The 16,577-nt window shown below is 37.3% G+C and overlaps 1 protein-coding gene across 1 annotated transcript in view; it reads left to right on the top strand.

Annotated features, from left to right (window-relative positions):
- Positions 1 to 9,508, top strand: part of SUCLA2 (succinate-CoA ligase ADP-forming subunit beta) — a 47,844-nt gene extending 38,336 nt beyond the window's left edge. Inside the window, exons 9-11 of the mRNA XM_012759503.3 lie at positions 2,470 to 2,590; positions 3,170 to 3,258; positions 8,716 to 9,508. Coding sequence (XP_012614957.2) covers positions 2,470 to 2,590; positions 3,170 to 3,258; positions 8,716 to 8,790 — 285 coding nt within the window. The 3' untranslated portion in view covers positions 8,791 to 9,508. The remainder of the gene's footprint in view (positions 1 to 2,469; positions 2,591 to 3,169; positions 3,259 to 8,715) is intronic.
- The last annotated feature ends 7,069 nt before the right edge of the window (positions 9,509 to 16,577 follow it).

Consider the following 16,577-nt stretch of genomic DNA (forward strand, 5'->3'; position numbering starts at 1 on the left):
GTCCTCAGCATATTGAGAAAAGAAGTCTTAATTGTTGATGAGATGGTCCATGTGAGTGAGATGAGGAAACCCAAGAACAGAGCCTGGCTCCTCAGTGTTGAAGGGCTGAAGAGAGGAGGAAGACCCAAATGAAAGAAAGAGAACAAACTGACAGAGAGAGATAGGAGCAGATAAGGAGAGAGTGGTGACATTGAAGGTGAGGGTGAAGAGTTTGAGAAGGTGATGGGTAACAACGTCAAATGCTGAAGGAGCAATCTAGCAGAATAAAGACTGCAAGAGTTGATTGGGAACCTTGGTAAGAATGGTATAGGTCACAGGCGTCCTCAAACTACGACCCGCGGGCCACATGTGGGTGTTTTTGCCCATTGGTTTTTTTACTTCAAAATAAGATATGTGCAGTGTGCATAGGAATTTGTTCATAGTTTTTTTTAAACTATAGTCCGGCCCTCCAACGGTCTGAGGGACAGTGAACTGGCCCCCTGTTTAAAAAGTTTGAGGACCCCTGGATAGGAGATGGGGGCTGAGGCCAGGTTGCAATGGATTGAGTTGTGATTGGGAATTAAGGGAGTGGGGAGTGGAGGCATCCAGGGTAGATTACTCTTTCTCTTTCAGGATTTTATTTATTTTTTTTAAATGAAAGCCTGGAAGGAATAGTGCTGTCACTCAAAGGGAGGTAGGGTTGGGGAGAGCTTTGTGGTGTATATTTGCTTGCTTGCTTATTTGGAAGACCAAATAAGATGAGCTATTTCCAGATGGAGAAAGAAAAGAGATTTGAAGATAAAGAAGAGAGTGAGTATAGCTAAAGTAGTAGTGAGTGAAGACCTGAGGAAATACAATCCAGTAATTAGGCAGAGATAAAGTGCAATAATTAGGTGGCTGGGTTAGCTTTGGAGAGGAGGCTCCTCCTTTATTGAGGTGTTACTGGAGAAAGGAAGGTCATATGCTGAAAGTTAGAGAGCTTGAGTGGTGGGTAGGAGGCTTACAAAATGAGTTAAAGGTATGAGACAGACTGCTGAGGAGGGGATTGCTGATGAATCATTATTATACTGCTCTTCAGTTATGCTGGTGTTTCAGGTTTTGTTTTGTTTTTTACTTTTTTGCTTTTCTTTGTATAAACTGTGGCTGGAATCATCCAAAGATGCATTGTTTGAACTGGGATGTTCAGAGGAATGAGTGTGACAGAATTAAGCAGGCAGGTGACAGTGTCATTGAATTGCTCAGTCATAGGTTCCAGGTTCTATAGTGAAGAAAGATTGGTTGAGAGATGATAGAGTAGGAGATTAGAGAGGAAAAGATTGGCTTTGATGGAGTTAGAAGTGAAAGACATTAAAGGTGAAAGGGGAGGAGGTTGAACAGAGAGTGGGATTCACATATTTGATATCCTGGAGACATTCATTCTGGTCGCGAGTCCAGAATTTGTGCTTGATAGTAATTAGTTTTAATGGACTAGAGGTGAAAATGGCTTGGTAGAGATCCAGGAACTTCAACGCTAGAGTGTTAGATGATGCCTTGTGGTAAATATTGAAGCTATCCAGAATGAGGTGGGAGGGACAAAGAGAGGTGACAAAGTCTACTTATGAGTTCTAGTCCATTATGAATTCTAGAACTTCATTTCTTGAAGGTCTAAAAATAATAATGGTAAAGATGAGAAATGCATAGTGTACCTTAGTGTGTCTTAATCATTTTCAGCTCATGGCATTCACAGAAAATATTTCAATGGGGCCTTGGTAGATGGAGAAGATTGCTTGTAGTCAGAATCCACTGGCCCAGAGGCTCCAGCTGTCCTGGAACTTTCTTAGCTATCCTAAGGGTTGAGGGGAGCAATATTTTGGTGTATCTATAACCCATTTGTATTTCACTGTTTGAGAAGCTCTGGTGTAGCTTAATGAACTAAGCTTTTTAAAGAAAGAAAAAAAGGAGATTATTTTGGAAAGGATAGGAGAACACTGATTCAGAACTCTAAGTATGGTGGTGAAAGAATGCTGACCCAAACCAGAGGTTTGGCTGTGAAGTGTAGAAGTTAGATGATTCTAGGGGCCTGGTTTATGCGAAAAGTTGCTTGCGTTGTTGAGGATAAATGAAAAAATGGTAGGTAATGAACACTAAATTGGAGATCTTGCTTGTGACATTGTCTATAATATGATCTGGTGTAGTCATGTTGGTGAATGGCTATGTTTAATAGAAGAAAATAAGTGGAATTAGTAGGTCTTGCTTGTATTGGGTGTAGCAGAGAAGAGAATGTGAATCAGTTGTTCAAATTACCCAAGGAGATGGAAATAAGTTCTGGTGGGCAGTGGTCTCCACAGGCTTGAATAATAAAACCTAAAAGAGGTATGGTGGTTTGGTCTGGGAATGTTTCCATGGAATTGATGTTTATCATGAAGCACAGGTACTGGTATTTCCTTGGAGAGGAAGCTCAAATCATCATTTCTTTTAAATTTTAATCTTCCAAAAACACTTTATTCACAGGTATTATCTGTTCTGGTCAACATTTTTGGAGGAATCATGCGATGTGATATTATTGCACAGGGTATAGTCATGGCAGTAAAAGATTTGGAAATTAAAATACCTGTTGTGGTACGGTTACAAGGTGAGTGTAAAAGATATCTTGCAATTCTTCTAATGGCTTAAAAAGTTCATATTTCCATGGGATTTAGTTCATTTAAAATGTAGTTTTCATGAACACTCAGGATTTGAGGAAAAAAAAAATGTAGTTTTCAAATAGCTGTGTCTTTTAAATGAGAGCATTATATAATATGAAATTTAAAAACCATGGTTTTTAAAAAATTTCTAACAGTGGAGCAAAAATGTTCATAGTTTTGCTTGGTATAATTTGCTATGTTTTTTTTTTTCTTTTTTAAAATATTTTTTATTTAATTTTATTTTTTTGCCTCAGTGAAGAATCAACATTAGTGAGAATGCTATGTTTTTTATTTGTCGTGATTTTTCTTGCCTGAATTACCATGGATATGGTAAGGTGAAATATGAGATAACTTTGGGCTTTTATGATATTTTCTTTGCTTTAGAAACATTTATGTTAAATGATAGGTATAATCCTATGTTGAAGTTTCATACTTGTAATATGTTATAGCAAATATTTTAAATGCTTTTGTGTATATACTTATTTATACTTACTTAACTTATTTATATTTGCATAAATCATTTCCAGGTACACGAGTTGATGATGCTAAGGCTGTCATAGCAGACAGTGGTCTTAAAATTCTTGCTTGTGATGACTTGGATGAAGCTGCTCGAATGGTAAATGAGCTATGTTAATCTAAGGACAAATTTGCAGAGTGCATAAAGGATTTATAAATATTATACTTAGATTCTAAAATGAACCATGTAATTGTTAATATTGCTAATGGTACTTCAAGCTAAATATTATGGGTATAATGAACTGTTAGAGAAAAAAGTTATTAATGACATTTGTTAAAGAATGGTAAGGCAGACTTTATTCAGGTGAACTGTTGCTTTAGGTATAGAGACTACTGCAGTGGAGTTTTGCAGTAGGGCAGAAAGATTGGGCTCAACTCCAAATACAATGTGAAATAGTGGGAATTTATAACCAAGTAGCAGGGTGGGGTCCATGGAGGAAAAATTACTAAAAGGAAACATCATGGGCAGAGGGATATCCTGTCTGCACTGACTTAAGCAAGATTCTTGATAAAATCGGAGAATGCAGAGACAAACACAGAAGTCCAAAAGTCAAGGCCAAGTTGAAAAGATGGTTCAGAGAAGCCTAATTAGAGTTTGGTCAAGGAGAGAACTTTTTTTTTGAGACAGAGTCTTGCTTTGTTGCCCAGGCTAGAGTGAGTGCCATGGCATCAGCTTAGCTCACAGCAACCTCAAACTCCTGGGCTCAAGCAATCCTGCTGCCTCAGCCTCCCGAGTAGTTGGGACTACAGGCGTGCGCCACCATGCCTGGCTAATTTTTTTCTATATATAGTAGTTGGCCAACTAATTTCTTTCTATTTGTAGTAGAGACAGGGTCTTGCTCTTGCTCAGGCTGGTTTCGAACTCCTGACCTTGAGTGATCGCCCACCTTGGCCTCCCGAAGTGCTAGGATTACCAGTGTGAGCCACTGTGCTCAACTCCAAATACAATGTGAAATAGTGGGAATTTATAACCACTATTTGGCCTGGACCTCGCTTTGTTGCCCAGGCTAGAGTGAGTGCCATGGCGTCAGCCTAGCTCACAGCAACCTCAAACTCCTGGGCTCAAGCAATCCTGCTGCCTCAGCCTCCCGAGTAGCTGGGATTACAAGGCATGCACCACCATGCCCAGCTAATTTTTTTCTGTATATATTAGTTGGCCAATTAATTTCTTTCTATTTATAGTAGAGACGGGGTCTCGCTCTTACTCTGGCTGGTTTTGAACTCCTGACCTCGAGTAATCTGCCCACCTCGGCCTCCCAGAGTGCTAGGATTACAGGCGTGAGCCACCCCGCCTGGCCAAGGAGAGAACTTTTGTCAGAACCTTTTATAACTATGATCCATCTTAAACAATGATCAACTGATGCCCAGTCTTGTTTCATCTGTATTCTTACCTACTTTCTTCCACATCCATTATAATTTTGAAGCAAATCCTAGACATTATGTCATTTTATACGATTCATCATGTATCTCTAAAAGATAAAGGTATTGATAATGGTATAAAGGAATTACTGTTACTTGTTTTAGGTGGGATAATGGTATTATTATGGTTATGTTTTATAAAAAAGAACCTAGTTAGTGTTGAAATTTTCCAGTTTGTCTCGTATCTTTTGTCTAAGTTCTTTGTTAGAATTAGGATCAAAGTAAGTATCTGTATTGCTGTTGGTTAATATGTCACCAAGTTTTTAAATCTGTGGATTCTTCTTTGCTTCTTTTTTTTTTTTTTTTTTTTAATTCTTTTCTGTAGTTTATTTCTTAAAAAATACAGGCTGCTGGTTTTGTAGTATTTTCCATAGTCTGGATTTTAATGATTGCATCCCCGGGATGTCATTCCTTAAACATGTTTTCTGCCCCCTGTATTTCCTGTAAATTGGTAGTTCAGTCTAAAGGCTTGACCATATTCGTATTTGATTTTGTGGAACAGGAAACAAGAATATTTTGTAGTTGGTGCTCTTGATAATATAAGGAGATATATAATGTCAAATTATTTCTCTTTTTTGGTATTAGCAACCATTAACAATCATAGCTTAGATCCAGTATTTTGTTATGGTTGCAAAGTGGTGCTATTCTAATCTGTCAGTCCTCATTTATTATGTGGGTTGTTTCTAAAAAGTAAAACTTCCGTGTGTCAACTGTTTGTTACCATGAAGTACTTTTTGCAGGGATAAAGCAGGATAATTACTTGATTGTTTATTGATCAGTTTTCAAAATAATAAGTTTATTCCATTATGTCCTATAAAGGTGACCCAGGCTTTTTGTTTTTATTTTTTGTATTTTGTTCTTTTATTTTTTCCATTCAGGTGTGTGTGTGTGTGTGTGTGTGTGCGTGCGCGTGCACATGCACACATCTGCTTATGTGCTGTTTTGAGCTCATGGAATTACACGTAGTCTTTGGTTCATACGGTTCAGCTCATTTCAGTTATTTCTTAGTGATTCAAATTGTTCCATCTGGGGTCATTGGGAACCTCCTCTTCAAGTTGACTCCTGAATGCTTTAGTCATGCTCTCTAGTGTGCTTTCTGATGTGATGAGAAGTTTCAAGCTCATCTTTACATGTCTTAGCTCAGACCTGGAATGAGTCAAATGGTATTGAGAGACCACAATTTGGGCCTTATCGGTACTCATGGCTACTGAGTAGGTTATTGTTTCTGGGCTTTTTAAGTGGCAAGTCTATGAAAATAAGTATTTTTTAAAGAGATAAATATATCAGTTCATACTGATATTTGCAGTGCAAATCCAGGAGTATAGGTTTTTTTCTTATCTGGCATCACTTTCTCCTTTCTCCCATGCCATAGTATCATAATTATTCATTTGCTTTGTCCATTAGTACAGACATGACAGTTTTACAATAAGAATATCAACAGTGTGATAACTGAAAGCAGTTTTTAAGAATTATATCTGTGATTTTTTTCTGTCCTTTGGGGTATTTCCTACAACTTAACTGGATTTTAAAAATCATGTGAAATAAATCTCTTTGTGTTTTGCCCCAGGTTGATATAGTTTCATTTTTTTAAAAGAGGTTGCTTAAAATAAAAATAAATATAAAACAACCTTTTCTTATATTTACATGGTTCCAAAGTCAAAACTGCTAGTGTAAAACAAGGTATATATAGAAAGTTTGGCTTTAATATCCATTTCTATTTCCTTGTTTCCCACAGGTAACCATTGTTCTTTTTTAAAGTTGTTTTTGGTTTCATTTTTTTAAACATAGCAAATTATATGTATGTAATACCCCCCCCCCCATCCACAGCAGATATGTTCCAAGACCCCTGGTGGATGGCTGAACCATGGTTGGTACTGAACCTTGTATATATTAATACTGTGTTTTTTCCTAGACATACATACTTATGATAGAGTTTATGTATTAGACACAGTAAGAGATTAGCAACAACTAATAATAAAAGAGAACAGTTATAACAATATACTGTGATAAAAGTTACATGAATTTCTCTCTCTCTCAAAATATCTGTACTGTTTCATACTACTTCTTGTGACAATATTAAATGATAAAATGCCTTCTTGATGAGTTTAAGTGAAGTGAATGGTTTAGGTGTGATTAGGCTGCTATTGACCTTTCGATAATGCTTCAGAAGGAGGATCATCTGTGTTAGGTGATCTTGGATCATTCAGCCGTTATGGTGTCAATGGTTGGATGTCAGGAACAGAGGATGTCAGTGACTAACGGGAGGGTAGCTAATACAGTGTGGATACGCTGGAGAAAGGGTTGACTTATATCCTGCTTGGATCAGGGAGGTGCAAGATTTCATCACACTTCTCAAAATAGCACACAGTTTAGAATCATGGTTTGTTTGTTTCTGGTATTTTCCATTTAATATTTTCGGACCACAGTTGACCATGAGTAACTGAAACTGTGGAAAGTGAAACTACAGATAAGGGGGGGACTCCTGCATATATGTGTGTGTGTGTGTGTGTGTGTGTGTGTGTGTGTGTGTGTGTGTTTCCTTCCCCTTTCCTACTTTAGATGAATGGTAGCATATACTAGCATATACGTTCTTTCTTTTACTTAACAACAATATATCTCAGAGAACACTCCATAATAGATATAGAGATGTTCCTAGATGAGACCTTTAGATTGTCTTCCACCTGTTTCTGTAAACATTTCATGGAATACTCTTTGGGGGCATATGGTTTAATCAATAGTAGACTATTTAGATTTGCTGTCTTAATGAAATGGCATTTCACAAGAATAATAAAAGTCTTTTTAAAAATTTTATTTATTTTTATTTATTTATTTTGAATGTGTCGGTCTCCACGAGTGGAGAAAGACCCTGAGAATAATAAAAGTCTTATGTCCTTCTTTGATAAAGTATGTACTAGCAAATAAAATTTAACTGTAGCTTAGAGACTGAGGAATTTATACTCAATTCCAAGTTAAAATTAAAGATTTTGAGCAAGGGAATGATAGAAAGAGGTATTTGAAAAAGCCTCTTTTAACTTTGAAATGTGTGATAAATTGGAGAAGGGAAAAAGCGAGGGATAGTAGGAGTCTGTCTAGTACAATAACTAGATATGAGGTAAGGTAAAAGTCTCTGAAAATACGCTTGTTTGCAATGAAAGCTTGAATTAAGAAGAGGTTGGTGGACATGGGAAGGAAGAAGAATCAGTAGGAATTTGATCAAATAGATCATGGAGATAAAAGTGAACCAAGTTGACTTAATTTGTGACCACAGTGTTTTTTGTTAACTGGGAGATTTTGGAAATCATAATAATAATATTAAATGTGATGATGATAATATTAACAACTACCATGTATTTACTATTTACTGTGTTTGCAATGCTGAGCTGCTTTCTTCAAGGATTGTCTAATTTATTATGAGTTGGGTCATAACATTTCCACTTTTACAGATAAAGAAACAGGCAAGATAAGTTACCTTATTCAGTGTCATGTGTCATAAGCATCAGAGTGGAGATTTGAATCCAAGATGCCTCACCTTCAAAGCCTTTTCTTAACTACTCTACTGGGGAAGAGAGAAAGCTGAATTTGTTTTTTGGTTTTAGATGTGTCTAGATTATATGATATTTTGTGTGGTAACAGGTGGATATTCTCAGACAGATTGTAGAGGGCATGACAATTCAGGTTGGCCATTATTAACTTACTGACAGAAAATAAAATACTAATTCCTAGATCCAAACTCGTATCCCAATATTGTAAGTTAATATTGTATACTTTTTTAAAACAAACTTTTATTTAGATATGCTGTGAATTGTGGAGTATCCAGCAAAGACACTCACTATTTCTGTCTTTAAAAAAAAATTTAGATAATAAGATATATATATACACACACACATATATATATATGTGCGCACATACGTATATATCTTAATCAGAAAGTATTTAATTGAAGTGTGGGTTATGAAGAGTGTTAGACTTGTCCGTCCTTTGAGAGTGTAAGAATGTAATGTGATTTATAACAGTGTCAGAATAGCCCAGATATTTTAAATGGAAAAGATTGAGTGTGCACTAATTTTGCATTGACCTATAGTTCTGAATTTACCTTTTTGTGAAAATAGAGTCAAAGATGCTTATTCTTTCCTTTCAGGTTGTAAAGCTCTCTGAAATAGTGACCTTAGCCAAGCAAGCCCACGTGGATGTGAAATTTCAGTTGCCAATATGATCTGAACACACAGCGTATGGCTAAACGTGTTATATGTTCTATAATTGTTAAGAATACTGTGTTCTGTGTTACTGTTCTTTTTTCTTTTTAGTGTGTGGGGATTGTAATTACCACCCAAGCACACAAACGTTTAAAAGCATTTGGTCTGCATTTAATTATGCTATTCAGAATGAACTGTTTGTGTGATATAAAGAAAATACAATGCAGGTATCTGCTTTCTTTTGTTTCAGCTAGTCTTTTTTGCTTTTCCAACAGAATGTCACTTGCAGTATGCCTGTTTTTTATTGTTGGATTCAAAGTTCTTCATTGATAAGAGTCCTATAAATAAAGTAAATATGAAGATAAAGCTTTATTCTTTAGTGTTAAAATATATTATATCTAATAACCAGCCTCATTAGTAGAGCAGTGTATGAAAACAATGTTTTATATAAAATCTATTTGTCTTCAGCACCAAATACATAATAAATGTATCAGTCACTATTTATAAACAGCTTTCAAACACTCCTCAGAATATTCTTTTAAGTATTTCAGTGAAGTAACTTGTTAATTATTTGAACATTGTTTTAATTATTACAAAACACTGATAACTGCAAGTCTTCATGATTCTGTGGTACTAAGAAACACTTGTAGGTTTGTATCAATAAAGACATATTTACTAAGGACTTAACAGATAAAATTAAGAATGTCAATTTAAGTTAATAAAAATCTCCCAATGTGATTTGGATTTCTTTGTTTTTGATTTTATTTGAAGTAAACACAATAGAAGGTGATCATTATTACAGTAAGTAAACAGGTCTAAAGGCCCAATTTGTAGATCATATACTTGGACATGACAGTACATATTATAAAGCTGCCTATTGATAGTTCACTGGAATTCTGCTATGTTTGTGCTATCTGGTATATTCTCTAAAGAAAACAAAACACATCATCCTTTGTCTTCACACGTATATGTGTGTGTGTGTGTGCATACCTATTTTGACCTTTTGTTCACTGCATAAACCCTGATATTTAACTAATACTGTGGAAGGAAATATTTACCAACCAGTAGACCATTTAAGCGTACTGGTAAATTTGAAAACCTGTACCTATTTTGATGTTCTTAAAGTATGATCGCATGTATACACTGTGACAGACAACATAGCATAGTAAGTATGAGCACAGAATTTGAAAGTAGACTATCTGGTTTAAATCTTGGCACCACTACTTACTAGCTAATGAGTTTTTAAATATTATTAAACCTCAGTTTCTTTAGCTCCTTTCTCAACAGTGGAATTGTTTAGTGGGGTAAGAGAGACAAAGCAAGCAAGATAGTGGGAACATGGGAGAATTTATATATAGAAAACATGTATATTTTAGCCACATATATATTTGGTTGTTATATTAACATATCAGAATATATATTTAATATATATCAGAATATTGGAGCCATAAACCATTTACAGTTGTGATGAAGTTATAAATCTAAACCTTTAGTTTTAAATTTTTAAAAATTCTTTCCAAAGATTGCTAGCCAATGATTATCTCAGAAAAGATTGGCATTTTTATTAGTTGGGATCTAGTCAAGAATTAAAAACAATGCTTGGTATTTCAGAGAGGATATAATACAGACCACTGGAAATACTAGTGTTTTAGTTATCTGTTCTTGCATAACAGTGCAACTTAGTGATTTTCATGCACCACCACTTAATGTCTCATAGTTTCTGTGGGCCAGAAATTTGGGAGTAGTTTAGTTAGGGGTGGTTTTTGGTGCTACAGTCATTCAAAGTTGTCATAGTCACTGAGCCTACAGGACCTGTTTCCAAGATGGCTCACTCTCATGGCTGTCAGCCAGACACCTCAGTTTCTCACCATGTGGTCCTACCCACAGGGCTGCTTAAGTGTCCTTGCCACATGGCAGCTGACATTTCCTTGAGCTTGTGCTCCCAGGGAACAAGGAGGAAGCCACAGTGCCTTTTGTGTTCTGAGTTCATTGTCACTTCTGTCATGCTGCTTATTAGAAATGAATCTCTAAGTTCAACCCCACAGGGAAATTAAATTCCACTTCTTGAAGAGAGAAACATAAAAGAATTTGTTCACGTATTGCAAAACCATCACAACTTCATCCTGGAAGGCTGAAAAAGTGAATAGTGGATGGTGAGTTAACTCAGAGATGAGTAACTGCTAGGACTGAGGTAATAACTGGAATCTAGGAGCTTAGAAGACTTCTGATGCTTGGACTACTAAAAGGAAAGTGCCTTGGCTTCAAGCCCTGTTTCTAAATTGGTGGATGGGGGAAAACAGTAAGAACTTAAAATTGGGGAAGGCAAGGAAAGAATGTTTCAAGGATGGAGTGATCAATAGTGTCAAATACAGCTGAGAAGTTAAGTAAGATAAAGCCTAAAAAGTATCCAGTGGGAATTGAAACAGAAGGTAAGGAATCTTGGCAAGAATGATTATACTGAAGTGGATTTTGGAGGAGGAAATCAGGTTGTGGAGAATGGAGGGTTGCAACACTGGCTGGTAGTTACTTACGCCTGTTCACACTTTCTCCCATAAACACACATATACACCCTTGAATATTCTTTATGCAGGGCTGAAAACTTCCCTGTAGCTCTACCTGCTTCATATGGGGAAATGCCTACTTTCACATTTGAACTCTCTAAAATATAGTTGAGTAGATCCATATAGACCACTATAGTTTCTACAGAGAATAGAGTGAATTTTGCCTATTAGATCAACTTTGCAGTTGCAAAGCCTAGAATACTAAACACGCTTGATACAGGCACTTGGCAGCAGGTGCACATGTGAAGGGGGAAACAAGCAAAACAACAACAACAAACCCAATTCTCACAGCTCCCATGGGGGATTGATACCCGCCAGCAATATTTTGGTGAGTTGTTTCTGTCTGGCAAAGAATTCTATTTAAAGAAATTACAAAATCGTGGGTATAAATGTTAGACCGTGGGTCAGGTGTGGAGGGCTGAAATTAGAATCATGCTTTTTTGTCCTGTCGAAACATACAGGGAGAAAAGTCCAATGGCAAAATCAAATTTCAGATTTCTATAACATGTAGTTGTAAAAAAAAAAAAACTGAAATAAGATTTAGGGGTTTGCAATATAAAATGAGGAAAGGTAAAAGGATGGTGAGTCAATTTTTGTTTAAGGTTTGATTTCAAATGAAGAGGTGAAAATGTTGAAGGGATAATAATGTTGGTTTAAAAGTTGGTGTCCAAAATGACAGAAGAGGAGAAAACTGGGAGATGAAGGAGTATCTGTGATGACACAGACGAGGAGAGATAATGAAGCTCTGTGTCCTTGAAGGACAGGATTGGACCCACTGTCTAATAAGTGTGTTCAGGATGGAGGCAGTGGCAGTCTTCTTTTCCCCCTAGCTGTGTCAGCTTCCTCTTCCACTCTGAAAAAATTTAAGGGTCTTTGTTATCATGATTTTGCCTCCCAAAGAGTAACAGCTTTCTGTTTCTTCTTTTTTCTTCACAAGTAGTCAGCTTGTATTTTTCATCTCTTTCAATCTTGGATGTACATCCTTGTTATCCTGTATCTGGCCTCCCTTTCATGGTTAGTGCCGTGCCTGGCACCCCCACTGGCTCACCGTCCCTTGGCATTCTCCCTGGTTGTGCAGTCAGCAGGAAGCTCTTCTTCAGTTGGCAGTCAGTGAGGTTGGAAGAACAGACAATGAGATGGGAAGGGCTGACCTTCCCACCACTCCATCTGCCAGCTCCCTACAGGAGTTTGGTTTGCCCCCCACCTTACCACTGTCTGCCATCATTGCAGCCTTCACTCGTTTGGCGTTAGCCTTCAGGTTCCCTATGTGAAGAAGCAAATACATGAGAACTTCTGGATTTCATCTTACCCCTTCTGTGGTAGACAGAATAATGGCCCCTTCATAAATACTCATTCACATCTGAACTCGCCCACCCCAATTTGTTCATATGCTAAACAAACACAATGCCCCAAAACTGATACAAAAAACCGCAGAGACTAGTAAGAATTAAACATTTCTAATCTGTCATGGACTGATTCTTTTATAAAACACAAGAAAAACATTACTAGAAAAATGGAGTTTTAAAAAGCTCATACAAAATATGAGCCCCAATTCTTTATTTTTGGTTGAACAGCATAAAATCTCTCAGATTGCCATCAAAATTTCTAAATGCTTACTCATGAATATCTACTTATCACTTGCAGATCCGTGAGCTGTTTTTGGGTGGGCATCCGTCCACAGATCACATTTTGAGAAGGGCTGAAAAAAGCTCCATCACATCCAATTTGTGAGGATGTAAACACACAAATTGGAAGTAGGCTGTAAACAGATATCTGGGGATGAGAGACTCAGCATTGAATGGTTTGTAGTCAGCATTTTGGTACCTAAAGCTGTAAATTTGTGAAGCAATTACCATTAATAACAAAAGCCACATGACTGATATATGTGCCCTTGAGTCTATTCTACACTAATACAGTAACATGGAAATCAGTAAGTTTAGCAAGTTGGGGAATGCATTGAAAGGGAGTCCAGGAGTGGCCTGAACTTCCTGGTTTGGTTTGTTTGTTGCCAATTGAACACTGACATCTGTTAATGTCTTTGGTAGGAGTCAACTGACCACCAGTTGGCAGTCATTCAGTTGAGGGTGACATTTCCAGAGTGGCTGTTGATCATGTATTAAGAAGGAAACTGGAGAAAAACCTTAACTACTTCATGAATATTCCTATGGTTAGTTTTGAAAGCAGAGAAGCATGTTTTTATTTTTGTTTTTGATATATGTGTTTGATAAAACTAGCATCATTTTAGAAAAAGAGAACTTTGTTTTAGTAGAAAGGATACATACTCATTGGAAAAACAAACCAAGCCCCCTGAAACTAGAATGATATAAAAAAGTGCAGTGACAAGTATAATTCACCTGCAATGCCAGAACCCAGAAATAACTAATGTTAATAGTTTGGTAAACATTCTTCTGGTCTTTGTGTGTGAGCATATATGCACAGATATATATGAATATACTTTTACATCGATAGGATTATATTATACATAACATTCTATAATCTACTTCAGTAAAAGATTTTAGGCATCTTTCCATGGCATATAGGTCTACATACTTTTTAATAGCTGCACATATGAGATAATGTATGTATCATAGTTCACTTAACCCAGTATTGCATTTATTGACATTTGGTTTCTACACTTTTAACATTATAAGTAACAGGTGAATACTCTGGTGCGTATGTCTTTCAGCACATGGGTAATTTCTCTTTAGGGTAAAAACCTGTAAGTGGAAAAGCTGTGTAAAAGCATACTACTTTTAGCATTGTCATGGCAGTTTCTGAACTGCCTTCCATGGAGACTGTTTTGGATACTCTTCCATTCACAATGCATAAGAGTATTTCCATACCTTGACAACACTGCTTTGCTAATTCCAGTAAGCCACACCCTTATTGTTCAGTGTTGATTAGGGTTTCAACTGTTTACTGGGCATTTGCATGCGTGCGTGCATGCACGTGTGCGTGTGTGTGTGTGTGTGTGTGTGTATGACTTCCTTTCCTTGACTATTTTCTAATGACCATTCTTACTAATACTAATAACTTTTTGTATATTTGAAATTAATCATTTGTCTATTATGTATTACATATGTTATGGTGTATGTCATTTTTAATATAATCAAATGTATTAGTCTTTATGGTTTCTGGTTTTTATAACATATTTTAAAGACCTTAATTTGTTTCAGTATAAAGTCTGAACTTGAGCAATGAATGCAGGTTGCCCCCCGCCCCAATGGCTAGTCAGTTTCACAAACACCATTTACTTACTATTCCATCTATTTCGCACCAATTTTGAAATGCCATCTTTATTATATACTAACTTCCTATATGTTCCTGTGTGTATATGAAACTTACCTTTACAGGGAGAATCTACATTTAACTTTTACTTAGGGTAGATGGTAGGAATGTGATGTGCTGAAACCATGACAGAGGGGGTCACAGACAAAGCATTGTTTTCTCCTTCAGTCATTTACTTTTCAAAGTCATCCCTGATTATTTGTGAAAAATGGAACTTTCTATTTTTCAAATTTTCAACATTCAGTTGAATGACTCATATTCTACTAGCAAAAAATAAGCTATATAATTTGATGCCAGATGTATATGACAGTGTGGGCTGATAAAGAAGAACTGGAAAAATTGGTTTGACCAGAGATTTACTACCTTGTGTCTGGTGTGCCCTGACTTTCTTGAAGGGGACAGTGTTGATCTGAATCTTGTGTCTATAGCTTTTTCTTTCTCTGGGAGGGAAACTGAAGAGGGATAGCAAGAGGAACAGGTCTATGCACATTGGTCATGGGTTTCTTAAACATTGTCATTTATTTGGTATGGACTGTATTTTCAGCTTGTGAGAGATTCTCATTACGGGCCAACTATGGACTTAATTTACCCAGGCAGTTGGTTCTTACATTAGGTAGGGGGGACCTCCCACCTTCCTGGGGACAAAGGTAGTCACCCTGAGCAATTGCCACACCTGGGGGGGGGCACACTCTACCAATCTGCCAATCAGAACTTAGCTGTGCCAACTGCAAAAGAATGCGGAAGATTCCCTAGCCCACAGGCCAAGCAGCACAGGCACAACAGGATCTAGAGGGTGACCTAGAACACCCTAAGGCTAATTATTATGTCATTAGCTTAAATCTACATTGCCATTCACTCCTGCAAATGGGCTTTCAGAGGCTCATGGGAGATCCACATGCACAGTAAGACCCAGGATATATTACTCCCAACTGTCCACCAAAGTGGCTTGACGGTGACGTTTGAACCACGAGGAAGACCCAGGCCAGGCAATATAAAACAGGACCCCAGACCATAATCAGGGCCCTCCTGTTATGACAGGGTGTCTGTTCTTTATCTGTGTTGAACGTACCTTACTTTGCTCAATAAACTTCACCCTGTGCTTGCCTTACTTTGGTGTGTGTGTGTGGTCACTCTTCAGCCAAGAGCACACCAAGAACTGAGAACAGACAACTATGATCCTACTCACATGTTTGGTATAAGTCAGTGTCAAACATTTGCCCTTTGCTGACCCTTACAGAGACCACTGAACAGATATGGAGCCACGTCTGACTTCTCTCCCAGCATTTCTGACGTTCCGTGCGTGTTACGTTTCCTTTCCACGGAGTTCTCCCCTGTGGTCTGCCCTTTGATGCGACGCCTATTCTCCTGTACTTGACTGTGCACCGAGACCAGTCTCTTCACTGGACATTAATACCACAATAGGCAAAGGTTATTTTTTGTGATACTTGGCCTAGTGCCCATTTTGTAGAGGTAGTACCGTTGAGAAGGCAGATGGTAAGGGGATTTAAAAAAGCATACACCACTCGCATTGTCAGCAATGCCACACGATTTAACCCCTGTTATTGCCCCTCAGCCTGTTTACTTGGGCAGTGTTTAGCAAGCCAGTCATTTGGGGGACCTGTGAGTGAAATGCCATATGAATGAAGTCCATTGTTTGGAACTTTTCTTAGTGAGAGAAAAGCCAATTGACTTCTAGGCTGTTTCTAAGGTAAGGAACTTTTATTAAAACAACAACAACAACAACCAAAGGATCTATTGTTTCTCAGTTTAATGTAATCAACTACTTAGTATCTTATTGAGAAATAGATTACCCAGGGTCAAGAATCCTATGAGGTCAGTGGCAGTTTATCAGTGGTTTGCTTAAACGGTAAATAGCAGGCAGACAGACTGTAGAGCAAAGCCTATTCATAGTATAAGTGGTGTTTGCATCAGTCGATCAGCTACACCAGACTTACATG

This window comes from Microcebus murinus, chromosome 13, assembly GCF_040939455.1.
Source record: "Microcebus murinus isolate Inina chromosome 13, M.murinus_Inina_mat1.0, whole genome shotgun sequence".
Classification (NCBI taxonomy): Eukaryota; Metazoa; Chordata; class Mammalia; order Primates; family Cheirogaleidae; genus Microcebus; species Microcebus murinus.